This window comes from Myotis nattereri (assembly GCF_964212035.1).
Source record: "Myotis nattereri genome assembly, chromosome: 3".
Taxonomy (NCBI): Eukaryota; Metazoa; Chordata; class Mammalia; order Chiroptera; family Vespertilionidae; genus Myotis; species Myotis nattereri.
In genome coordinates, this window is record NC_138077.1 from 103,050,535 (window position 1) to 103,077,395 (window position 26,861).

The 26,861-nt window shown below is 42.2% G+C and overlaps 2 protein-coding genes across 2 annotated transcripts in view; one reads left to right on the plus strand and one right to left on the minus strand.

The window, feature by feature from the left end:
• Window positions 1-26,861, minus strand: part of MED12L (mediator complex subunit 12L) — a gene marked incomplete at its 3' end in the record, with an annotated part of 370,596 nt that overhangs the window by 183,180 nt on the left and 160,555 nt on the right. The window lies entirely within an intron of this gene.
• P2RY14 (purinergic receptor P2Y14) lies at window positions 2,221-22,144 on the plus strand (the record flags this gene model as incomplete). Its single annotated transcript, XM_081087431.1, has 2 exons — window positions 2,221-2,337; window positions 21,105-22,144. The coding sequence occupies exon 2, from the start codon at window positions 21,128-21,130 to the stop codon at window positions 22,142-22,144; it is 1,017 nt and encodes a 338-aa protein (XP_080943557.1). The 5' UTR covers window positions 2,221-2,337; window positions 21,105-21,127.

A 26,861-nucleotide genomic window follows, 5' to 3' on the forward strand; every position in this document is an offset into this window, starting at 1 on the left:
AACCTGGAAGAGAAAATTAAGAAATCAACACATCTTTACTTTTGTATTATTTTTTTCTTTTTTATTATTTTAATTCCATGAGTAAAAGAGGTAGGTACTGCAGATTAAAATTGAGACGATAATGCTCTGCTTCAACAGCTCCCTGTCCCGCTGGGAGAAATGAGGACAGACCATTCCCAAAGAGGGCACACCCCTCAGGAGCACCGCGGGCCCCCATAGCACCTTGCTCACAGAAGTGACTAATATTACTTGGTTAACTAGTGAAGAGATGCATAAAATCTGTCATTTCGAATGTATTTTTGCTTAGGCTGAAGCCAAACATTTAATTTTTAAGATGACTCCATGTAAACAGAAAGCAGATATAAATAGAGCAGATGTATGTGAAGAGAATAAAAAATGAGGCTGACATTCTAGAAACAAAGCTCAAATTCAGGATGAACCAGGTGGAAGGAGAGAATTATTCCAGACAGTGAGTTCAGGTAGAGGAAAAGCATGAGCCCACGCAAGGAGGCAAGGCCATCGATAACTGCAGGAAGTACCAAAAGGTCAGTGCTGCTGTTGGGTCAAGCTCAAGGTGAGTCAGGGCAGAGATGAGAGTGTCAGTCACGCACACCAGGTCTGCCAGGTCTAACAGCATGAACTTACCTTGTAAGGGAGAAGGACCCACCAAAAGGACATGGCCATACTTGTCTTTTAGAAGTATCCCTCCCATGGGTGACTGGGGGCATATACTGTGGGTGGGGAATAGACTGGAGGCAGGGAATATAAGCAGAAAAATGACCTTAGGTTTGGAGAAAATCATACACAAGAAATATTTAGGTGTTAAAAAAAATCATCAGGTTTTGGTGAGTGTCTGCATAGGAGTGATGAGATAGTGAAGGAGAATTTAGTGGCTTTGAGCTTGGGTGACAAGTAGACTACAGTACCAAACAAGAGGAACTCACGGTCAAGGGGAAGTTTTGAGGGGTTTTCTTTTGTTTGATAATGATAATAAGCATGATTGACAATGAGCATGCTACCCCAATGCAAAGGGAAAGAAACTGACAAAACAAGTGAAGGTAATGATATAGGTCCAAAGTTGGATGACTTCTAAGTAAACAGAACACAGGAAAGCCGGGCCCGTCCCCCTGAGAGACAAACTATGATTGCATCAATCCAGAGTGCCATGTAAGAATACAGAGTCCTGGCAACAATCCGTTAAATAAAAAATAATCCAGAAACTGGGGTCAAACAGGGTGCTCTCTCCCCTTCCCTTCCACTCTCTCTAAAAATCAATGGGAAAACTTAAGGGAGGTGGGAGTAACCTGAAGACAGATGAAGAGACCTAACAGAACCAATTCAACGGGTATGTCAGAATCAGAGCCAGACTAGACCAGGCACTAAGTAAACAGCCTGAGGTCCTTACAATCTTTCTTCTGATTTGGTTGTTACCTTGGCCTTGGTTGATCAAGACACTCAGGTGGCCCTGGCCAGTTCGGCTCAGTGGGTGGAGTGTCAGCCGTCAGACTGAAGGGTCCTGGGTTCAATTCTCATCAAGCACAATGTACCTTGGTTGCAGGCTTGATCCCCAGCCCTGGTCGGGAAGCATACAAGAAGCAACCAATCGATGTGTCTCTCTCACATCAATGTTTCTCTCTCTGTGTCTCTCCCCTCCCTTCCACTCTCTCTAAAAATCAATGGAAAAATATCCTCGGGTAAGGATTAACAACAAAAACAATGCTCAGGTAAACACGTACTTGCACAGCCTCCCCACTTCTTTCCCTGATACTGAAATGGGAAATGCTCTGGTCTGTTTTACTCTCAAATATTTTTCGGGTTTCCAACAAATTTTAAGGAGTTAGTTGAAGCCATGTGAATTAAAACTTGAAAAAACTTCCCAATAAATATAGAAGCTATTCTTACAACAGCTTCACAGGAAGAGGTCAGAGCTAGGCATGGGAAAGACGGAGCCTCATCAGGGTGCAGTTCTCACTTGGGGGTCGCCCTCTCCTCTCCCCCTGCACCCAGTTTAATCCCAGTTATTGCTGGCTCAGACCTCGATAATTTGTAATTTGTAACCCTAAGCACAAATCAGATCCAACTTGTACAAGCACATCGTACATCTGGGCTCCAAAAAGGACTGGACATCTGTAGTACTTGACATTCAAACCATTGGCAGGAAGTCAGCATTTCATAGAGCACTTTAAATGTTTTGGTTTGAGAGCTAATGCAGCATTTCCACTGGTCAACACGAGCAGCCCAGGCAGAAAGCAAAGTATATTTCCCTCAACATCAGATGTCACAGTCGCTGACCCAATCTTGTCTACAGAGACCCTAAGGGACTTGAAAAATTGGTAAGTAAGGAAAGTCCAACCATTGTTGAGTATATTTAAAGACCATTGTGATTTCAATGTAACATGGCTTTTTGTGCTTTTAATATCCCCCAAATTTCTTAATGGATGGGATGACAAGTGACAGATTTACCAGTGAGATTAGACTTTTCAAAGACTAACTTAACTTTCCCTGTAAATGTTCTTTTTAATTTCAAGAAGCAGGCTTTTCTTCAATGGGCTCATGCATTAGGCTGTAGAAATTCCTACTTTAAAAAAATTGTAAACTCATTGCTTGTAAAATATAAGACAATGCTGTGTGTATGGGGATAGTGAGTTAAAACCAGTTTGGGATGTGATAAAGAGCACCAATACAGCTGGGGCATGACGTAACCCTCAGGGCTAAGGGAGTCCAATGAAAAACTAAAATGCACAGGGAAAAAAAAGAAAACCAGAATGTTTGGTTTAAGAGCACAAAAGGCCACAATCTCACTAAAAACTGAAACCAAAGGTGAAATGCTTCACGCAAGGAAGCATTTAAAGTCTTCTCTGAACCGCTAAACGCCTGGGCCACTGCTGTGGATCTAATGGTGAGTCACTGCTTTTCAAGGGAAAGAAACAGGAATTAAATATTCCTCATAGTTGCTGTTTTAGCTCCTATTACTGTCTTAGGTTTTGATTTCCACGTTCTTGATTCTTAACTTCTGATTTCTTGCTCTGCGATTTCACAAACATTTAAAAATCAAGCATGGATAGCTTGTTAGCTTTAATTTGTGGATGGCAAGGACAAAGAACATAATTTGTGGAACTTGTTCTATGTTCGTTTTTCTAGAAACTGAATAGTAAATTCCATAAAATCTAGGCTAATAGCTTATTTAAAAACTTAATTTGTGATTAGAATCCACTCCAGTTTATTTTCCAGACAAAATAATTTTTAAAGAACCTCATTTTCCAGAGAAATTATAAGAACACTGCCAGGGAAGCAAGACTTCCAGAGGATACTTAACCAACTGCAAGCACCTCACTCTCTGCCGTGAAAATTATTTTTAAAACCATTCAATTTAGTATTTTTTAAAAGCTCTGACTTTTTAACAAATGACTTTAAGTGGAGAAACTGCAACCTCCTAAGTCGTCTAACTCATTTTATATCTACAATTGTTCTTGCCAGCATTCCCCACTTAAAGAAAGCATTCACAGGAGAAAATCTCTCTCTACACAGACACACAGACATTCAAATACAGACACAGATCTCCCACTTACTGTAATTAAAATGAATCAACTAGCATTTTCAACTTGTATCTCCGCATCAGTACCACCAATTCTAGGGAAAGACCCTTTATCACGTTCTTCAACACATTTCACTGGTTGCGAGAGATTACCATATGTCATCAAGACATTCTGAGAAAAACTCCAGAGTAAAATTTTTTTTGGAAAATATAACAAAGATCTAGGCATACTTTCCCCAATATACCCTTTGGTACAATTATATAGATTTTTTTTTAACCACTGATATATAATTTTACTTATAACTATTAAATGTATTAGCATTAACCCTATAAAACTGCCATTTTTTCGATAAAAAAAGTCAATTTGTCAGCAATTTCATGTGACTCAACACAATAATAAAGAATCAGTCTCAAAAGGCAGTCCCAGAAGTCAAGGGGTCAGAACACCGATAATGATGATTTACATAATTTTACATGATTGTGAGATGCGGACTTCTAATTGTCCCCATAGGTATAGTCCCCTGCTTTTAAAGGCTTTGCACAAATACTAATATCAAAATTGGGGGTTTCCAGTGCCAAATTACATTGGGAAAGACCTTCTATTACTGGCTTTACTTTACAGATTAAGAAATGAGGGTCCAGAGAGGTTTAGTGACTTGAACAAGACAACACAGCTAATAAGGACAAGGATGGTATTTGGGGAAAAGTCATCTGGCTTCAAGTCTAATGTCCTTTCACTGAACCCATGTTTCCTCTGACCTAAGGAGATGAATATGCCCAATAAAAACTGTGATTTATACATAAACACAAGTTAGAGATGCAAGAGTACCCAAGCCTGCTCTGTCCCTTAGCTAGCTGTTTTCACAACAATGGCAATAATCACACTGTATAAGAGACTCAATGTTACTGGGACTCAGACTTTTAGAGGCAATCTCGTGGAAAAAGCAGGCACTTTACAGATAAACAGCTGAACTGTGACACTGAGCTACTTTTTTGTTATTGTTTTTTAGCTCTTTTGCATGTTTGATCTTCTCCTGTCCCATCCTATCTAATAATCCTATCTGATAACAGACAAACATGGTAATTGACCGTACCTTCGCTACGCATCCCATTGGCTAATCAGTGAGATATGCAAATTAACCTCCAAAAAAGATGGTGGTTAATTTGCATACGTAGGTGCAAAGCGGCGGAGCAAAGACTGAAGGCGGCTCCGGCCAGAGCAGCGAAGACTGAAGGCAGCTCTGGCCAGAGCGAAAGCCTGGGTCCTGGGTGCCGGAGGAAAACCAGTGCTGGCAGCCAGGGGAAGAGAAGGCCTATTGCACGAATCTTTTCGTGAACAGGCCTCTAGTTATCTATAACATCATGATAAAGCTATCACCCACAAAGAGCTACAAAGATACCAACTGAGTCATGCTAATACCAAGAACATAGCAGCTATTTAATTAAAAATGGAATTCCTTCCCCCATTCTTGCTAAGAACTTATTTGTTAGAAGTAGTACTAGCAATGGTAAAATTCCACAAAAAAATGTTTGAGTTAGAATCTGGCACTCGTGGAGCCAAAAAAGAAATCACAAAATAAGGGGAAATGAATACTTCTCCTAATTTACCCTGTTGTCACTCCAGCAGGAAACTGGGCATCATGAGCACATAAGTGGTGCTCATGAGACATGAGAGCCTATTAACATAAGTGGCCAACACTGGAAACTGGCAGGCCAGTCCTTCATGGTGAGACAGTGGGCCTGGCCGTGAGGGGGCTGAAGACCTGAGTCCGGCTCATTAGTCCCATACATGGTGGTTCCCTGCAGAAAGAAGTCCAGAAAGACACTCAGGTGATTTGCTTCATTCACATGTTTGGTGAATAGATGGAAAACCAGACAACCTTAAAACAAACAAACAAACAAAAAAAAAACCTCAAGAAAAATTTAAATGAAAGGTATCTGAGTTGGAAGTTTCACATTAAAAAAAAAAAATGTAATTCTTCTTCACAAAAGTCTTGAGTCCCATTTTGTTATATACAGAAAAATAAGCAAATTAACCCCCCCAAAAATCTTATAGGAAAATAAAGTAAAATAAATTTTCACCAGGAATTCTCAAACTTTTGGTCTCAAGATCCCTTTTCTACTACTGAGGAGCCCAAAGATCTTTTGTTGTGTAAGTTATACTAGCAATACTTATTATATTAGAAATTACAATTGAAAAATTTATAAATATGTATTTTGAATTCACTTAAATGATAGCATCAAATTTTAACACAAATAGCATATTTTTATGAAAAATCACCATATTTCAAAAAAAGGTTTTAGTTGCAGAAGTGGTTTTATTCTATATTTTTGCATATCTCTTTAACATCTGACCTTAGAATCTCATATCTACTGCTACATTCAACATTAAAATATAGGTTTAGTTAGAGTATAATGAAAAAAATCAAATCTCACATCCTATCTAATAGACAAACATGGTAATTGACCGTACCTTCACTATGCCTCCCATTGGCTAATCAGCATGATATGCAAATTAACCAACAAATATGGCGGCTAATTTGCATACTGCAGGCAGGGCGAGTCAGCGCCATCCTGCCTGCCCTGCCGCCATCTGGGCCTGCTCTCTGCAACCCGGGGTGTCAGGGCGGCCGGGCAGTGCAGCAGTGATCCACTGGCCCACCCGGGCGTCCCGTGTGCAACCCAACCCAGGGCGGCCTGGGTCAGGGCAGCGTGGCTCCTCTGTCACCCCAGCTTCCCTCATCATAGCTCCCTTGGGGGCCTAAGCCTTTAGTCAGACATCCCCTGAGGGCTCCCTGGCTGCCTGAAGGATGTCTGACTGCAAGCTTAGGCCTTATCCCCCGGGGAGTGGGCCTAAGTCGACAGGTGGACATCCCCCAAGGGGTCCTGGACTGCAATGGGAGCAGGCCGAGCTGAGGGACTGCCCCCCCATCATGTGCACAAATTTTTGTGCAGATACATAATAGGAAAAGGAAGCAGTGTTTTATTTAACAGCCTTTTGGATTTTCTTCTTTGGTACCACACCAAAACTCAACATTGGCAGTTTTTTAAAGATTGGATCCCATGTGGAATCTAAACCCATATCAATGAATGTTTGTGTTACATTAAAAACCCTTAGTCTAACTCTGTCTTTGAATGACTCTTTCACCCATGCTAGATTTTATAACATCATATAATTAGTCATTGGTCACTCAGAGGTGTACATTCATGCAGAATTTTTCATTATGTAGTATCAAAAATTGCATTAATGTTGGCACTAATCTCAATCTAAGTGTTAATAAGTACTGCTAATTGTTTACCTTGGTGTGAAGGCTAAGTTTACTCATTCTTGAGAAGATATCTTCCAAATAGCCAAGTCTGAATTACTATTGTTTGCATGTTATTCTTTTAAGTAAAAACGGTGCTCCAAAAAAAAGGCATCTAATTCAGCTAAACACCCACTTGATGCTGTACCTCTAGTCAACCATCACATGTGGCAGAGGCGCTCATGAACAATTCCTATTTTGTCACAAAAATTTATTTACATATTTATTTACTTACATTTTCTTTTTTATTGAATTTATTGTGGTGACATTGGTTAGTAAAATTATACAGGTTTCAGGTGTACATGTTAAAAAATATTTAAAAGACACATATCTAAGGGGTAAGATTGAATCAAATTAACAACATATATTACATCATTAAGGACATTCTAAAGTGAACCTGCCTTTTGTTTGTTTGTTTACTAAGACTGTGTGACAAGATGTGCAATGACTAAGGGACAGTGGAGACGTGGCCTAGACCATGGCTTCTTGTAGCATTAGTACAAATGTCGGCAAAGTGAGTAAAATAGGCAAATAACAAGTGAGTACTCTTTAGGTAATTGAAGACCTTGAGAGGGGGTCAAGAACCCCCATGGTTCCACACATGGTATTGTGAGAGACATAATTTTAAACTTTGAGACAGAAAATTTTTCTTTTGATACAAAAAGCAGTAATTTGAAAAAATAGTAATTTGACTAAATTAAAATTAGTAACTCTTGTTTATCAAAATACACCTTTAAAAATGAAGATAGCCCTGGCTGGTATTTCTCAGTGGTTACTGTCTTGGCCCACACACCAAAGAGTCGCAGGTTAAGGGCATGTACCTGAGTTGCAGGTTCTATCCCCAGCCCATTGGGGTGTGTGCGGAAGGCAACGAATCCGTGTGTCTCTCTCACATGCGGGAGGCAACCAGGACTGGTCCTGGTCGGAGGCAGCAGTGAGCACAGCATTGCAGTGCCCGAGCCAGGGGACAGGAGTGCTGGTTACTCTCAAACATTAGACAGATATTGCATCTAAAGCAATAATGAAATGGCATCTAACAGCTCCCTTGGGAGGGCTATTACAGTGTACCTGACCGACATATTGAAATCCTTTGGAAAAGCGAAACACAGCTATCTCTGGAACAACGTGGGCATTAGGGGTGCCAATCCCCATGCAGCTGACAACCTGTAAATGACTCGTGGCTCCCCAGCAGCTATAGCTGGTCCTTTACATCTGCAGTTCAGATCAAAAACAGTGTTTCAATCAATCCATGGCTGGAAAACCATGTTGTGAATGTGAACATACTGTTGTACACGGTGGCTGATTGAATCCATGCATGTGAAACTATGGATACGAAGGGTCGACTATGTTTATTGAAAAGAATCTGCAAGTGACCATGTCAAACGGAAAGATCTAAAACAGACATGTGCATTCGACCCAACCTGTGGGCTCAGGATTCACAGAGCACCGCTCCTTCATTTCGCATGCACTCTGAGCACCACCTTTAGGCTGCACAGAAACACATCTTTTGAATTTAAGTCCTACACATTTTGAAATGAATACACTTGCTTTGTTGTCACATGTTGTGTCTAACAAAATAAAAATTCACTTAAGGAACTGCCCAATTTATAAGTCATTATCACAATATTTTATTAAAATCAAAGGTTACTGAATCCTCCAACAGGTAGAAAGTACAAAATAATTTAGGTTTAAAGTGTGTTGGAATCACTTCTCTGCTATATTCCCACTCCCACCTCAAGTCCTAGATATTTATATTATTTTTCTTTGGCTACATAAGCCTGAATCTAGAACAAACATACAGGTGGTTGATATTTAGCTAAGTAGTTAAAGCTGTTCGTTTCTCAGAAATGAAAATCTTCCCCACCCCCACAGCAAAGGGACATGCATTAATGCTCGGAGCCCCAAAATCTGGAAAGCTGAGTACTGCGTGCTTAATTGGAAAATGCAAACACCATCCCAGTGAGGCAAAAAGAGGTCATTTCCTTGCCTGGCCCCAGGGAATAGAACCATGTATTCCAAAACAGTGCTAAGAAAGAATAGCCTGGAAAAAGTCAGCAATCCAAGGGTTCAGTCTAATTCCAGACAAAGGAATCAGTTCCCAAAGCTCTGAAGTTGGAATTTTCCTAGATCTACACATCTACACCCCTCTCACCAAAATCACAGGCTTGTATAGAATTGATGAATATGAGAATAAAGTCCTCTGGACTTCACACGTACTCCCCACAGCTGAGAGGACCCAGAACAGAGGGACCATAAGAAGCACAGCCCCTTCACCTCCCCGATGCAAGCACTGCTGGGTCAGACACCCCAAGGAGGTCTAAGGGCAGGAAAAGGCTCGGGCCTCTGCAGCCCTGAATCACAGTGCAGAAGAACATCAGCTTCAAATCAGCGTGGACAACTAGGGGACTGTGTGGAGCCTGGCCCCGGGGAAGTCTGGCAGACTGAGTCCCAGAAACATCTGATCATTCTGCTGCCATCTGAGACACTCACTGAACCCCCAGTGTTCCTTCCTCTGAGAATACACTGCCGGTCACCAGGGATGTGATTCTTACAGGAACAGAGCCCTGTGACGTAGCAAGCACTACCCCCTCATTTTAGAGATGTAAAACTGAAGCACAGACACAGTTAGTAACCATCCTGGTATCACAGGTAGTAAGAAACTGAGCCACTGTCTAACCAAGGTTCCTGCATACAACATTATCGTGCACTATCTGCCCCCAACAAAGCAGTCAAGAAAGCTTACTTCACATTGCAAAGCCAAAGCATATGAATTACTCACTGTTGATGAGTTATTCAATATCCAGTTAAGTTTTAGCAGCAACAAAAGAGCTGAATAAATTCTCTTCCTATATCAAAATGATATCAAACCCACCTACCATTAATGGGCTATTCCAGTAGATCTCAACTTGGGAGCATTTCGAACTGCCTGGAGAGTTCTTTGATCTAAAAGAACTCTCTGCCACCTAATGGACAGAGCCAGGGATGCAGCTAAGCAATGCACAGGACAGTTTGACCACAAAGAACTGGAACAAAAAATGTTAACAGTGCCAAGGTTGTGAAACCCTAGGCTATACCAAAAATCATAGACAAAAAATCCCCACAAAACAATCCTGACACTCCAGATGGTTTGGAGGCTAGTGATGGGGAGCCATTTTCATGGCCCTAAAAGTTTGATGCCTGCGCCACACCTTGCCCTCTTCAGCAGCTCCCATGATGCATCTGTCCAACCACAAGAAATGAAGACAGATCCAAGTTCTTAAATGTACTGGTCTTATGCCTTGCTACAAGTTCTGCTAAAAGTGTTTTAGGGGAAGTGGTTGGAATTAAAAGTTAAGACTCAGTTTGGGCTTTATCAGCTTTTAGCCATTAACCATTACTCTGCCCATTATCACGCATAATCAAAAGTTGGCTCTGTTTGTAACAACAACTGAGGGTTTTGATCTTTGTGAGTTTTAGAGTCTGAATAGGAGGCCCAGGAAGGACCTGGCAGTCAAAACAGAGTCAAGCTTATGCCTTGGTAAAGAGGAAGCTCCTAGGTACTGCAATTCAGCTTAACAAACACATGGGGATATTTCTAATGTAAGAACTAGCAGTTTCTCAAAGTATGTGACAATATCATTCATCCAATTATGAGTTAAATTCAAGCATTTTGTCAATGACCTAGCCAGGGGTGGGCAAACTTTTTGACTCGAGGGCCACAATGGGTTCTTAAACTGGACCGGAGGGCCGGAACAAAAGCATGGATGGAGTGTTTGTGTGAACTAATATAAATTCAAAGTAAACATCATTACATAAAAGGGTACGGTCTTTTTTTTCAATAGTTTTATTCATTTCAAACGGGCCGAACCCGCGGGCCGTAGTTTGCCCACGGCTGACCTAGACTCTAACTGAAGGGGAAGTCAATGGGCCATGGTGGCCAGGAGTCAGGAAAATCAAGTCAGAGCTGATTGAGGATTCACAAAAGTGAGCAGCAGCAGCAAGCAGAGACATCCCCACTCCAGGGCCCAGGGAACCAGTGCATAGGCACCTGAACCCCTGCAGCAGCTCTGGGTCCCAGTGCAGGCTCCACCCCTGCCGGTTAATGTCTTTTGTTCTCAACTCCACTGTGAACAGTTGATTCCATGCCTTTACTTGGACATCAGTGCAGGACATAGAAAGCTGAGTCAAAATCAAAAGTCAGAAACACATTTCTACTTTTAGAAAATGGCAAATAAAACGGAGGTTCTCCATGCTGTGGCACCTGGAGACTAACTGGAGAGAGTGAAGGAATCCACACCTGTAGCCACTGAAAACCCTGATCAAAAGCAGGTCACACACACTCACAAACTCACACACACTCACAAACTCCCACACACACATGCGTCTTCTCTTAAAAAATAGGGTCTAAGTGACTTCTAAAGGCAAGACTGCAGAAGACTGCTGAAGGGCCTGTGAACATGCTCAGACTCATAAACAAGCACAAAATATGCTGCCCATACAGCCCCATTGGCCTAGAGCTGAACTGATCTGAGTTTGAACTTGTCTAGTCACGTGTTAGCTGCCCAATTTGCTTTTGGTGAGTTACTTGGCATTCTAAGCATCTGTGCGCTTACTTGCATGATAGAGGTAAAAGAAACTCACTGGCAAGACTCTACTGTGTTACCCCAAATTTCAGGCAATCCATGTCCCCCCCACTGTGCCATCACTTCAAGAGTCTTGGTGAATGTACCTAGTAGCACTCTCTGCCCAAAACTCCCCCCTTTTCCCGCGATGCCTGACTAACTGGAGGGAGCACACTGTCCGCACTCATTGTCACGTGCTCTCACCATTCCTGAAGCTGGCTGGTGCTGGTGCTGGTGCCCGTTCTGCTTCCGTGCTGCCGCCTCCCATGACAGCCCCTGCTGCACCCAGAAGTGCCACTTTGCTCAGCTTCCTTCTAGACCAGGGGTGGGCAAACTTTTTGACTCGAGGGCCACAATGGGTTCTTAAACTGGACCGGAGGGCCGGAACAAAAGCATGGATGGAGTGTTTGTGTGAACTAATATAAATTCAAAGTAAACATCATTACATAAAAGGGTACGGTCTTTTTTTTTTTTTAGTTTTATTCATTTCAAATGGGCCGGATCCGGCCCGCGGGCCATAGTTTGCCCATGGCTGACCTTCCTGAGAGGTCCCTTGGCCGATGGATTTCCACAGTGCCTGGCAAACATGTTCTGATAAGCAAATGAACAAAAGTTCTTGGCAAAGGAAGAAAATTGGGAATATGCCAGCGGTTCTCAACCTGTGGGTCGCGACCCCTTTGGGGGTCGAATGGCCCTTTCACAGGGTTGTCTAAGACCATCGGAAAACACATATATAATTACATATTGTTTTTGTGATTAATCACTATGCTTTAATGATGTTCAATTTGTAACAATGAAACCGGGGTCACCACAACATGAGGAACTGTATTAAAGGGTAGCGGCATTAGGAAGGTTGAGAACCACTGGAATATGCGAAGCCAAAGGTTACAATGCATCTTAAGAACACAAGAGTTCAACAAGGAGAAATCCATAACATCAGGTGCTACAGAGAGGTTAGGAAAAGTAAGTGGGGAAAGAAGGATAAATTATAAGTGACGTCCCTGGCAGCCTATGTAAGCTGTGAATGTCAAACATTCAATGTTCAGGGCAATGAAGGAAGATAAGAGGGTTATTCTTTCAGGTGAAGGAGAGAGTGAGCTTCCCCAGCTGAGCTAGAGGGAGCACAGACCAAAAGCCACGAGGAGAGCAGAAGGAGCCAGCCACTGTGAGAATTTAATAAGGAGCAAGTAGAAACAACTTTATGAGAAGCAAGAGGGATGGTCAGTTACAGAGAAAAATATAGTGATTTCCACGAAATAAACTGGCATACTTGTAATAACTTCCTCTTAACAGAGGTCTTCGGCCTAGAAGCAAAGAATATTATTTACCAACCCACAGGGACATTGGGGAAAGAGGCAGGACCAAAAGTCAAGACACAAGAAATTCTAAAATATCCAACTGACCTTGGAATAAGAAAGGCCAGGAGCCCCCTAACCGGTTTGGCTCAGGGGATAGTTCATCAGCCTGCAGACTAAAGGGTCCCGGGTTCGATTCCAGTCAAGGTCATGTACCTTGGTTGCTGGCACATCCCCAGTAGGGAGTGTGCAGGAGGCAGCTGATCAATGTTTCTCTCTCATTGATGTTTCCAACTCTCTATCCCTCTCCCTTCCTTTCTGTAAAAAAATCAATAAAATATATCTTTTTTAAAAAATAGAAAGGCCAGGAACATGATGACATACTTAGAATTAAGACAATTGAATAGTATAAGAGATTTTTAAAGATAAAATATAAAATATTTATCACATGATCTCACTCATATGTGGGATATAATGATCAACATAATTTGATGAACAAGAATAGATCCATTGACAAGTGGAGGGGGAGGGGCGGGGAGGAGTTAGAGAGCAACCAAAGGACTTGTATGCATGAATTTTAGCATATCCAATGGACACAGACACTGGGGCGGTGGGGGCTTGCCCGGGATGGGAATGGCTGGGGGGCGGGGGTCAGCTGGGGAAAAAGGAGACATACGTAAAACTTTAGACAACAAAATATATATATATATTGATATTAAATATTATATATATATAATATATATATATATATAATATTTAATATCAAGTTATTACTAAATATATCAAGACTGACAATGCAGTCCTTACAGAAATCCCTCCATTCAACCCATTCTAACTGCTCTGGAAACCATCACATACTGGCATCAAAAAGGAAAATAAAGAGTAGAATCAGGACAAGGGAGATAAAACCAGCAGTGATAAGAAAATGGCTTTATTCCATTTAGCAATGTACACAATGATTACACACACCTATACTATTTTCTAGTGTTAAAAGAGTCACTGGGAGACAAATATGAAAAGATCTGGGGCATCGGTTAAAGCTTTTGATGCTTGGACTTGGAATGGCAAGAGGTAGGAGAAGACACCAGACTGTCATTTCCTAAGAACTGAACAAAGGACAGGAAGAAGGACGCTCATCAGAGGCGGGTGCTGAGAAAAGGGTGATTTGAAAGCAATTCATTCTCCATATACATTTCTTTCTAATTATGAAATATTTCAAGTATAAAAAATAAAAGTGCAAAAACTAATGTTTGCAAAACCAATGTACCCAATCACTCAGTGTTAACTGGTAGTAATATTTAGCCATAATGGTTTCCAAATTTAAGGGATGAAATACCAGAAATATAGCAAAAGTCCAACCACCCTACACCAGGCTTCTTCTCCTTCCTCTCCAGGACTAAGCGCTGCCATGAAGCTAGAACACCTCATCCTGACCAGATCATGCTCAGCACCACTGTGGACCACATGTAATGTTGCTCCACAAGGAACTTCATCCCCCCCCTTTTTTTTTCCCTAAAGAGAACTTCATGACATTTTAGGAATATCACAGAAAATATAAGATTTCTTTATCACTTATCCTCAAGTAGATTTCTATAAAATACATAATTACATTTCCAGGAAACCATGAGAGTGAGTTATTGATGATGAAATCTGAATGAATAGACTAAGGAGAATCCTAGACTTCAGGGGTACCTATAATGTAACTGATTCCTATCTGGAGTCCTAACTACAGTAAAGAAAAACAAGGTTTTTCTTACCCTCCTCACCAAATATTTATTAAATGTCCCCTGTGTACAGGATCTGGAAAAAAAACAAAACATGCTACTGAAAATGTGGTCATTGGGCTAACATCACACCAACTACAGACCTATGGGATCTGAGTGTTCATTTCCGCGAGATCCCCAAGTAACATGTGTGCACAGTAGTTTGAGAAGAGCTGTTTAAGAAGGTGACAACCTCAACCAAACTCATCCTTTCCTTGCCAGACAACATGCTTTCAGGTGTTATCTCTGCTCACATCCCTCTCATCAGACCGGCAGTCATCAACCAGGGCAGCGTGGTCCCCTCAGGATACTTGGCAACATTTGGAGACATCTTATTACAACTTCTATCTAGGACAAGCATGTCAAACTCGCAGCCAGCAGGCCACATGCCTTTTGTTTTAATGAAGCATGCGGTCCGCCGGCCGTGAGTTTGACATGCTTGATCTAAAAATACTTTATGTCCAACACTCTCAAGAGTTTGTAAGTTTTCCACAGGAGTTCACACCAAATCAATAATCACTAATATTGACAGCCAAGACCACCAGTATAGAAAAACAACAGCCGAACCGGTTTGGCTCAGTGGATAGAGCATCGGCCTGCGGACTCAGGGGTCCCAGGTTCGATTCAGGTCAAGGGCATGTACCTTAGTTGCAGGCACATCCCCAGTGGGGGGTGTGCAGTAGGCAGCTGATCGATCCCTCTCATCGATGTTTCTAACTCTCTGTCCCTCTCCCTTCTTCTCTGTGAAAAATCAATAAAAAATATATATATAAAAAAAGAAAACCAAGTGAACATGTTGAAATATTGCACAATTTTACAAGATGAATTTTTAAAGTATTTACACTGCTACCATACATACTTCTCCAATAAAAACACTCTGGTGTTCATTTAACTTAATTAATTCATTTTTCTCCTACAACATAGGATCATCTGTAAAGAAATACTTTGGCCACTTCAAGATGACAAGCATTCACTGAAAATTACTTCATTGAAAAGAAACTTCATACAAAAAATTTTTAAAGGTAACTGAAAAAACCCCCTAGTATTATCACAAGGTTTAATAATTTCATCAAAATGTCATGAAGGAATAATTTCCCTTCCTCAGAGAAAGTAAAATTAAGGCACACGATCAGAATGGTGGGAGATGGCCCAGATAGAAGAGAAAAATGGGTCACTGTAATTACTCAGAAGATGAGTAATGACCTCAGCATGTGTGGTTTTTAAAAATATATTTTTATTGACATCAGAAAGGAAGGTAGCGGGAGAGAGAGATAGAAACATCAATGATGAGAGAAAATCATTGATCGGCTGCCTCCTAAACACCCCATACTGGGTATCAAGACACAACTGGGCATGTGCCCTCACCCGGGAATCAAACCGGGACCTCCTGGTTCAAAGGCCGACGTTCAACCACTGAGTCACACCGGCCTGGCTCAGCATGTTTTAATTCAGATGAATATATTTCTGGGGTGAGCAATGCTTTGCATGGCCCTGTGTCAACTAAATTCTTCTCATCAGAGAGAGCCCTACAGTTATATGCAACACCCTTCCACTTGAAAACACTTAGGTATTCTAGCTGTGCAAAGAAGTTGAGAGAAAGCAATTCATAGGCCACTATTACAGAGCTGTCTTTGGGCTTATAAATTCCATTCCACCACATTCTTTAATTATGTCACCTAACACCCAGAGTAATAGTCTACAGAGACTGAAACATTTGGTGCCATTTTACTCCTCTCCCTTGCCTGCATTTGAGGAACAAGGAAGAGTTCCACCTACGAGAAATTGAAGACTTATACAGTTGTGTCTTTTAAAAGTTCTGCCACATAGAGAGATCTTTAGTGAGCAGTGTTTGCATTCCTGAAGGCTCAAGGTTAATGTAACGACCACTTTCATTACAGAAATTCAGTTATCATCTCAGAATTAACTGCCTTGGGGGCAGGGCTGGCTATGGCTCCACAAACTGACTGCTCACTTTTTCAGTTGATCATCACCCAGAGGTCCTTTTCCTATTTTTCCCCTTCCCTTTGCCTGTCTTTATCTTTAATGGGCTGGAGCAAGGAGCTTAGAAACAGTAAATCAAATGGGAGCATGGGGCAGGCGAGGAAGGATTATTGGGCCACCCCAAGACATTCTTTGTTTTCTTTCTGGTTCATTTGGTTCTTATTTATCTTTATGTGCTGTATAAAATCAGCATGTCTTCATTTCCGAAATGACTTAAAGTTTCAGTAGGTCCCTTTATTTGGGCATTAAATCATCTCTATACTAAAGATAAGGAAAGGAGCCTGGGCAAATGTTTCAAGGTCAAAGTGATGCATGTCTCATAAGCTTGTCCTGTTTTTCATTCAACGCATAACCCTGCCTTTTTGTCTCAATATATAAAATTGGCCTCACTTGCTGTAGATGCCTTATGATAGCTCCTTTTTCACACATCTCTCAATCTATCACCATACAAAAAGGCTGCCAGGCTCCGAGACTCCAAGATCAAGCGCAGTAAAATATGTACCTACAGGACACAATACCCTACCATCAACACTACTGCTAAAGGAAACACTACCTAAGAGCTGGAAAAGTACTACTAGAACTGTCTTGGATTTACCTTGAGCTTTTTACTCATGCAGAGTGTCCCTCATGTTCGCCTCTGCTGGATTCAAGCAGACAGCAGGGCAGGCAACAGGGATGACCCATACCTTCCCCCAGCATTTCTCAAACCTTAACATCTTAAAAGGGAAACTGTTGCAATTGCTTAAAAACAGGCCAAAACCACAAATTATTTGAGGGAAAACACCCATTCCAGCACACCTTGAGTATCCACTGCAGAGGTAGGCCTGCTCTGGTTCTGGGCTAGTCAGCACTTCTGCCAACCCCAGAGTAGAAGCAGGGCTGGCAGTGGTGTGAGCACCAGGGCACATGCTCAGGTCCTCCTCACTCTGAGGAACCTGGAAATACCCCTCGGTGTTAGGCTACAGGCAGACATGTTGCAGATCAAAAATGTACGTCCCAAGACTGAGAAAATGTCTTTACACAGATTCTATAAGAAAAGGAACTGTGACTATCAGTAGATCACTACTGGGAAATTCTTCACTGTCTATACGTTATGGCTTTTATAATCTATAATAATAAAAGGGTAATATGCTAATTAGCCCGGAGTCATTCCAGATGTCCTTCCAGACGAAGCCAGCAGCCGGAGGGAAGCCAGCCCGGGTCCCAGTTGCCAGGTGTTTGCGGGCGGCCAGAGGGAAGCAAGCCCGGGTCCCGGGTGGCAGAGGGAAGCCGGTGCCAGCAGCCGGGGGAAGGAAGGCCTACTCTTGCACGAATTTCGTGCATCGGGCCTCTAGTCTATAATAATAAAAGGGTAATATGCTAACTAGACCAGATGGTATTACGGAGTAATCCGGGCCCGGAGTGAACCCCGGGTCCAGGGTGCCTGCCGTCAGCTAGATGAAAGTAGCCCGGGTCTTGGGTGCAGCCGGAGGGAAGCAGCCCAGGACTGTCTGACGAAGAAGGTGCCAAACTGGCCCCCACCCAGCTCTGGGTAACTAAAGACTGTTGGGAGACAGTGCATCTTTGCTTCCCACAATTGCTCCCCACCTCTAGCGAGTTAGAGATTCCTGTGGGTACCCCAGCCTTCTACAAGATGACCACAGGGGCACAGATGACTTGAGCCAAATGTGCGACTTCCCCTGGACAAAAGCCATGCCCCATGGGTTTCTTTGGGAGAGGGTTACTGTGAGGCCCAGAGTGCTGGGAGGTAAGCCTTGGATTGCCCTGTACTCCACCCAATCCCTAAGGAAGGAGGGCTTGAGCTGGTGAGAGGACAGAATGAAACCTGCCTAGGGAGGGCAGAGACACAATGAAACACTTCGGACTGTCCCTTCTGGCCTGGAAAACCGAGGCCAGGGCAGCAAGAGACCCGGTCAGTCCCCCTCTCCCCCTGCCAGCCAGAGGGAAGCCAGGTCCCGGGTGCCGAAGGGAAGCCGGTGCCGGCAGCCAGGGGAAGGAAGGCCTATTCTTGTATGAATTTTCATGCATTGGGCCTCTAGTGTTTCTATAAGAAGTAAAATTTGGCTATCAAAGATTTCTGAAAATTCTTCACTATTTCATTAGATTATTGCATTTTATATAGCTAATATTTCCTCTGCTTCAAAATGCATTAACATGTACTTTTTTTTTACTTAATATTTTAAACTCTAGCACACTGGCTGAGGAGGGGCTGTGTCCCCAGAACTGGAACCCCTGGGAGCAGACAGCATACCCCTGTGAGACTGGCTCTTAGACTAAGCTGCATCTGACCACCAGGGAACAAGAAAAATTAATTACTAGACACAGAATCTGTCACAGTGGATGTTAAAAATAGAAAATGTGGGCCCTTTGCTTTTCATCTAAAACATGAAAAAAGCCACAGAAGACCTGCAACTGCAAAGTAGCAAATGAGGGTAAACGAGCATGATCAGACCAGGTATGCAGGGGACAGGACAAGATGTGCTTCGAAAGGCAGGCCAGGGACTGGCAGTCAAGTGGCTTCGGTTGTGCCATGTGGTGTGAAGGGTGCGCAGAGGCAGGATCTGTGTCCAAGCAGCACACAGTTTGCATTGTGATTTTTTATTTGTGATGTGACTGGATTTCACATCCCACAGTTCCACTTTCTCACACTGCCTTTATTTTACCGACTTCACTCGCTGTGTGAAAAGCAGTGCTTTAACCAGAAATACAAAGACAAACAAGTTACATCCTTGACCTCAAGGAACCCACAGTCCTTCACAATCCTTCCCTGACCTCTGACTAGGTACACATTTCTTGAGAGGAGGGCTTCATGTCTTATATTCCCATATTACATATTCATTTATTTCACAAATACTTTAACTACCTAACATTCTAAATATAATGGTAGGAATACAATGATAAAACATGACATGGTCTCTCCCCTGTAAAGGAGCCTACACAAAGAGGAGAAACAAAAACCAAAGGCCGAGAGCTGTGTTGTGACAGGAGAGAGGCACAGAACTCTGAGTACACAGGTGGAGGCCCACACCCAGGCACCCTCCAAGGCTTGGGTGGAAAAGTCTCCTGACAAAACTGATACTCAAGCTGAGGCCTCAAGGATGAAGGAAAGTTACCCGCCAAGAAAGTATCAAAGGAGTTTCCACACAAATGAAAGTTTGTGCAAAGGTCCAAAATGAGAGAATTCGTGGAGCCTAGCGGAGTGGGAGGGTCCCAGAAAGCTGAAATTCACTGGAGGAGGAGGGAGCGGCCATCAGACCAAATGGGGAGCTCAGCAGTAAAGAGTCAGAATTTCTTCCTGAGGGCAAGATGTTGTTTTACATATGAGATGGGCAGTAAATATTTTCTTTGATGCATCAAATAGTCTTTCAAAGCAGTTCTACTCTTCTCTGTGCCCTGAATCAGTATGGCTGACATCAGCAAAAACATGCAGGAGCCCCTAACACAGAAGGTCCTGGGTAATACCTACAACAGTGGTGTCCAATACAAGTACGATGCAAGCCACATATGTAATTTTAACTTTTCTAGTAGCCATATTCTTAAAAAGTAAAATTAAGATTACTGATACATTTTGTTTAACAAATATTTCTAAAATATTACTTCAAATGTGGTCAATATTAAAAATATTAAGACATTTTACTTTCTTTTTTTGTACAAAGTCTGTAAAACTCGGTATGCACTCTGTACTTGCTGCACATCTCCATCTGGAGCGGCCACAGGTCCAGGGCCGTGACTCTGCACTGAACAGGGCAGACTGAAAATGCGCTATGGAAGCATTTCTTAGAAGGTCTACGGTACTTGTTGTTGTGCTGGTATTCCAAATCACTTTTTCAATGGGGAAAAAAAAAGAGAAAAGCTCACTTTTGAAAGGTATCCAGAGCCCCATATTAGTAACACCGGCTACAGTGGGTGTGTATGCTTCAGAGACACTGTGCTGTGCCCACAATATGTGCAGGGCAGGCTTTCTAAAGAGTAAGGTCTGTATCAACAGCTCTTAAACCTAGTATATTAACAAAGCTCTGAATTAAATGAAAAGAAACAGATTAGTTCTCTGCTTTCCATTTTATTACCTTTTGAGACTATGTTTAAATGAGTATGTCCTAGAATTTTGGAGTTTTATAGGGAACCACTGTCATTTAAGGAAATGCTTAGGATTCTCAGGCTGTCCTGCTTTGCCCATTTTTCTTTCCTGTCACCTGACTACTCTGTATTTGCCTTTAAAAAAAAAAAAGAGCAGGGAGGTAGAAGGGGAGGGTGTCCAATATATAAAAGAACTTCATTTCAAGAATGTGGCAGGTCTGATTATATTCACTGTCTTTTTTTAAAAATATATTTTACTGATTTTTTACAGAGAGGAGGGGAGAGGGATAGAGAGTTAGAAACATCGATCAGCCGCCTCTTGCACACTCCCCACTGGCGATGTGCCCGCAACCAAGGTACATGCCCTTGACCGGAATCGAACCTGGGACCCTTCAGTCCGCAGGCCAATGCCCTATCCACTGAGCCAAACCAGTCAGGGCTTTATTCACTGTCTTTTGCTTTATTATCTGGCAATTAACTTGGAAGGCCCTAAGTGCCCTGAGTGAATATTTCACTTCATTTTCCAGGCCGCACCTTCAGAAGTTACAAAATGTTGAATTCCACCACCTCTCAGCCTCCTGCGGAGTCCTGCTCACAAAACCCCGTCATAACACAGCAAATCATTCCTGTGCTTTACCTGCTGGTCTTCATCGCGGGTGTGCTGCTCAACGGCGTGTCGGCGTGGGTCTTCTGCTACGTGCCCAGCTCCAAGAGCTTCATCGTCTATCTCAAGAACATTGTGGTTGCCGACTTCCTGATGAGCCTGACCTTCCCCTTCAAGATCCTCAGCGACTCGGGCCTGGGCCCCTGGCAGCTGGGCGTGTTTGTATGCCGGGTATCGGCCGTGCTCTTCTACGTCAACATGTACGTCAGCATCATGTTCTTTGGGCTCATCAGCTTCGACAGATATTACAAAATCGTGAAGCCTCTCCTGACTTCTTTCATCCAGTCGGTGACTTACAGCAAACTCCTGGCAGTGACGGTGTGGCTGCTGATGCTCCTGCTCGCTATCCCCAACATTATCCTGACCAACCAGAGTGCTAAGGACGGCACACACGTGAAATGCATGGAGCTTAAAAACGAACTGGGACTCAAGTGGCACAAGGCATCAAACTACATCTTCGTGGGCATCTTCTGGATTGTGTTCCTTCTGCTAATCATTTTCTACACTGCCATCACGAGGAAAATCTTCAAGTCCCACATGAAGTCACGAAAGAATTCCATTTCTGTCAAGAGGAAATCCAGCCGCAATATATTCAGCATCATGCTGGTATTTTTCGTCTGCTTTGTACCTTACCACATTGCCAGAATTTCCTACACACAGAGCCAAACAGGAGCCCCTTTCAGCTGCCAGTCCAAGGAAATCTTGTACTATGTGAAAGAGTTCACTCTGATACTGTCAGCAGCAAATGTGTGCTTAGACCCCATTATTTATTTCTTTCTATGCCAGCCATTTAGAGAAATCTTGTGTAAGAAATTGCACATCCCACTAAAAGCTCAGCATGACCCAGAAACTTCCAAAACCAGGAGGGGAAATATGATGCACGAAAGCACAGATACGCTGTGATTTCCCACCTTTCAAATGAGGTCCCTGTGTGCGTGTTGTAACTTTCATTTACACAATGAGAGGAGTAAATGGGGGAAGGCCGTGATAGTAAGCATCGTCACTGAGCATTACTCTCCAATTAGTATAATAATTAAAATGTAAGTTTCCATGCTTTTGTGTGACATCAAAGAAAAAATAATACATACATTTTTCAATCATACCAAAATAGAAGGTTTAAATTAAACACTCACCTGGTCAGTTAATATAGAATTTTAAGCAGCAAATAAGAAAATAGACAGCAATCAAGACAATTCTCAGGGGTGTGTTTCCTCTCTAAATGCAATAATTAAGTTAGTAAGTTATGGGCAGTTTTTTCAACAGGATCATCAAGACCAACTTAAAGGCAGGCAACAGCTAGAGGCCTGTTGTAGTGAGGGAGTCAAGCTGTCTGATTTGAAGGAGAAAAAGGAGACACCCACTGATCTATCTCATGGCATTTTAAAGGAAAGTAGATATAAATTATGTACTTTGCAATAAAAATGTAATTTTTTCTGATAGTATTTGGAGGATGATATAAATACATTTTTAATAACGTCCTCTGCAGAGATTGGTTAAGCCACTTCATGAGCCTGGTGTTCCAGTGTTAGAGTATTTTTAAAAGTGGGCTCAAGCCCTGGCTGGTTTGGCTCAATGGATAGAGTGTTGGCTTGTGGACTGAAGGGTCCCAGGTTTGATTCTGGTCAAAGGCACATGCCCAGTTTACAGGCTCAATCCCCAGTAGGGGCTGTGCAGGAGGCAGCCGGTCAATGATTCTTTCTCATCATTGATGTCTGTCTCTCTGTCTCTCTCTACCTCTCTGAAACCAATATATACATATATATAAAATATATTAAAAAAAAAAAAGTGGGCTCGACCAAGGGAAGCTAGATATGGGTACGTGTTGCAACGACTTCTGTTCATGGCAGGGACAAAAAACAGGATGCCTGGGAGAAAGACACACTCTCTCTCTCTCAGGCTGGCCACATACATTCTTCCCTGGGGAGGGGGAAACAACTTTCTTAGAAAGCAACTGGACTATATAAAAAAAATTATCTAAAATGTATAATAATGAGTGACAAGTTATTCATAAAATGAAAACTTACACATCACATTTTATGAAAAACAATGAATTAAAATGGGCTATGGTTGCTGGCTTATGACTTATGAAAACAATCTTTCTTTGCTATTAACCAGCTGGAAGACATTCAGCCCATCTTTCCAATGTTCTTTTCAAACATTTTTATAAGTCATGTTTATATATATATATATATATATATATATATATATATATCTTTACTGTATATGTACTAATAAAGAAACTATTTTTAATAGTCTCATTTTTAAAAAATAATCAAGATATGAAAAGAATATTACCAGATTTCCTCATAGTCAAAACATGGGGTGGTTTGTTTAAGGCACTCAATTATGCATGTTAATAAGGACACTCAAATTGTACTTGCTTTTCATTTTTCAAATAAGTACTGCATATGCTCCATCAGATTTTAGGCAAAACACAGAAAGCACACCTTAAATTGAAGAAGAGATGGTAAGGTTTTTATACTCTGTGCCCACTTTTTATCCTTGTAAAAGCTCCCTGCTCCCAACTCTGGGTCAAAAAACACAATCGCCAACCTACTATAAGCATGCTAGCTAAAACTAAGCTTGCTCTACTTGTTTGGCTAAATATATTTGCAAAAGAAGTTGACTGAGTTTATTCTTCATCCTTTCCATGGACCAGGATAAATTACTAAATTCCGGTGTTTTAAATGCCCCTATTGGGCATGGGCAAAATGAAAGTAACAAAAAGAAGGTGAGTAGCACATGGAGAATGCCTTTGTATCGCCAAAACAGATCAGCAATGTAAAAGGCAAGATTTCTCAAAAACAACATGCAATGCAGATAAGGATTCTGTGAAGCAAAAGGCAGGGGACAGTTACTACATCTTAGAACTTTCAGGTCAGGGCTACAACAAAAGGAAGCTGTAGAGCACTGGCAACAACAGTTAACCCTGACTTCGAGGAGGTCACCAGTGCAGGCAGGTGACAGGGAATACACACTCCAGGCCCTTCTGTAGAGAAAGCTATAGTGCAGGTCTTCAAGTGTCAGGCTGTCTGTGCGGTGTTTACATCCAGGTGCTGTGGTGGAAAGGAAGGCAATATAAGTTTGGTTGTAATAAAATGGAAAATAGAGAATGTTAAAGATGATGGTGATCCTGGCCGGTGTGGTTCAGTGGTCGAGTGTCGACCCATGTACGGAGAGGTTGTCAGTCCAATTCCTGGTCACATGCCTAGGTTGTGGACTCGATCCCCAGTGGGTGGTGTGCAGGAGGCAACCAATTTCTGTTTCTCTCTCATTGATGTTTCTATCTCTCTTTCCCTCTCCTTTCCACTCTCTCTAAAAGAAAAATCAATAAAAAACATAATTAAGAGAAAAAAATATGATAGTGAGCTGAGAGCTTGAGCCTCACCAAGAGGCCAACAGGCACTTAGCTTCAGTCAATTGGGTCCATGTGTTTTCAAGCCACACAATTTTGAATTCCAGGGCAGCAGTGAAAAGAAAACATATGTGTGGATAGAATGATATACCGACAGCTGCTCTGCAACATCTTACATGCAGAAATCGAATAGAAAGGGACTCAGAAGTGGCTCTTGACTGAAATGAAAATGCCCCTTCATAGGAATCCTCATGTTTTCTTGAACTAAACTGAGGCTCTATGTTGATGCGTAATTGATTCAACCACCTATACAAAAATACTCTAAGCGTTTTTTATAAAAGAAACATTTGACACAAGAATCAAGAAACAAAGAAATCACAGTCATATAAAAAGGTTACACATGAAACCCACCCACAGGGAGGCCCTCACCTTGCAACTAACTGTCTTTTACAAAATGTCATCATCAGCAATGCCCACTTGTTGGTTATCTCCTCAGCTTCCACACTCTCTTTTCTCAGCAGTCAAAGCAAACTTTTTTCCTTTGGGAAATTCACCTTTCCCTGTTCTCAGCCATATACAGTCCTGGAGCCCATCCTGTCCCTGACCTTAGGGTGAGGCCATAACTGATAACCAGCATGTCCAACTCCACTGGCCACAAGCTGAGAGGGAACAGGACCCAATGTGAGCAAGTCCTAAATTCCTGAGAAATTCTCCAGAGGGCTTGCTGTCAACATGCAAAGTCCCGAGTGCTTCTTCCATCGGCCACCACAAAAGCAAAGCGCACAGCTTTCTCTGAGTTGACACTAACCCCGCACAAGGTGGCCAGAGAAGTGTTACCAACCCAGCCCTGGTTCAGTGACAAAGGCCCTTCATCAGCCTCAACTAAGGCCACTCCTACAACTGTGGACACTCAGCTAATGAATCTCTTTGTATTTCTTCGTCACGTACAAATGAGAAAGTCCTGATATATTTGGATTAGCTTAAAAAGTAGTCCAGGAACTCTACAAAACACCTTACACCAGCTGTGCTACCATCTGATGTAGTCTGTCCTTAACCGCCCTGCATCCTCTAACTGGCACAGGAGAAAGAAGGAAAGTCAGTATCTTTATTCATACAGACCATATCTGTAACACCAGGAGACTGCATCCTTACAATTACACACAAAACAGGTCATCCCCTGCACAACGACCAGGGCTGTGCTCTGAGAAGCAGCATGTGAGGTGTGTGCTTGCGTGGGGGGACCGGCGGCACCCAGTGCTCTTCAAAGGAAAACCACCATTTCCTCTCGGTCACCTACTGTCTGCAAGTAGCCAATGGCACGCAGACTTCCGTTTCATGACAAGAAATCCCCACCAGAAAACACTTCAACAAAATGTAGTTTTCCTCTCACAAGGCACTCTGAAAAATGCTTCAATCATTTCATAGCACTGTTTGTACAAAATGATTAAATATTGTATTACTTTATCAGTAGTAAATATATTTTTTAAACCTTATTGATAAACTAGCTACAGAAAAGAAACAAATTATTCCATGAAATAAGGTTTCCAGGTTGATAAGGAACAGAAGTGGCTCCATTCCCGTCTCCCCACCTCCAGAAGCTGAGGGAAAAGCAGGAGGCAGAGTTATAAAATGAGGCCCATCTCAACCACAACAACAGACATAAAAACTACTTTCACCAGTCAAGTTTATGAGGCTACTTGTTACCTTTTGAAGGCCCTCACTGTATAATTCTGATTCCGCTCATGGTCAAAGTTAAGATCTCCCAACCCACCTCACCCCACTTCCAAAACATTATCTCTACTCAGTGCTCTGGGGACCAACAATGCAGGACTCTGGGTCAGGGCCATCCTGCTGTCCCACCCCATGGAATCAGCACATCCGGGGGAGCCCAGAGCTACACTGTTTTCCTCTCCCGCCCAAACCACAGTCACTGGTGAACTGCTAAGCCCTCAAAGTGCATAGCAAAGTCCCACGGGCTTATTCCCTATCATTTCATCCCTGGACATAAAAGACACCAAAAGATGGCTTTTATTATCTCCATATAAAATGTCATATTACTTAAAACAATTTCTTGATAATCCTTTTTCTACAGTAAGTTGTAACTTGCAGATTTTTCAAGTTATTAATTATTCATGTTCCACATTGAGTCCTTAGCTTTCTGAGAGAATACCAGCTCTCTGACATCTCACTGAAATGAGGAGTTAATCTTCATTTTGTTTCTAAAGTAAAAGCCAATTTTAGCCTGGTATCATTTTTTTAAGTACA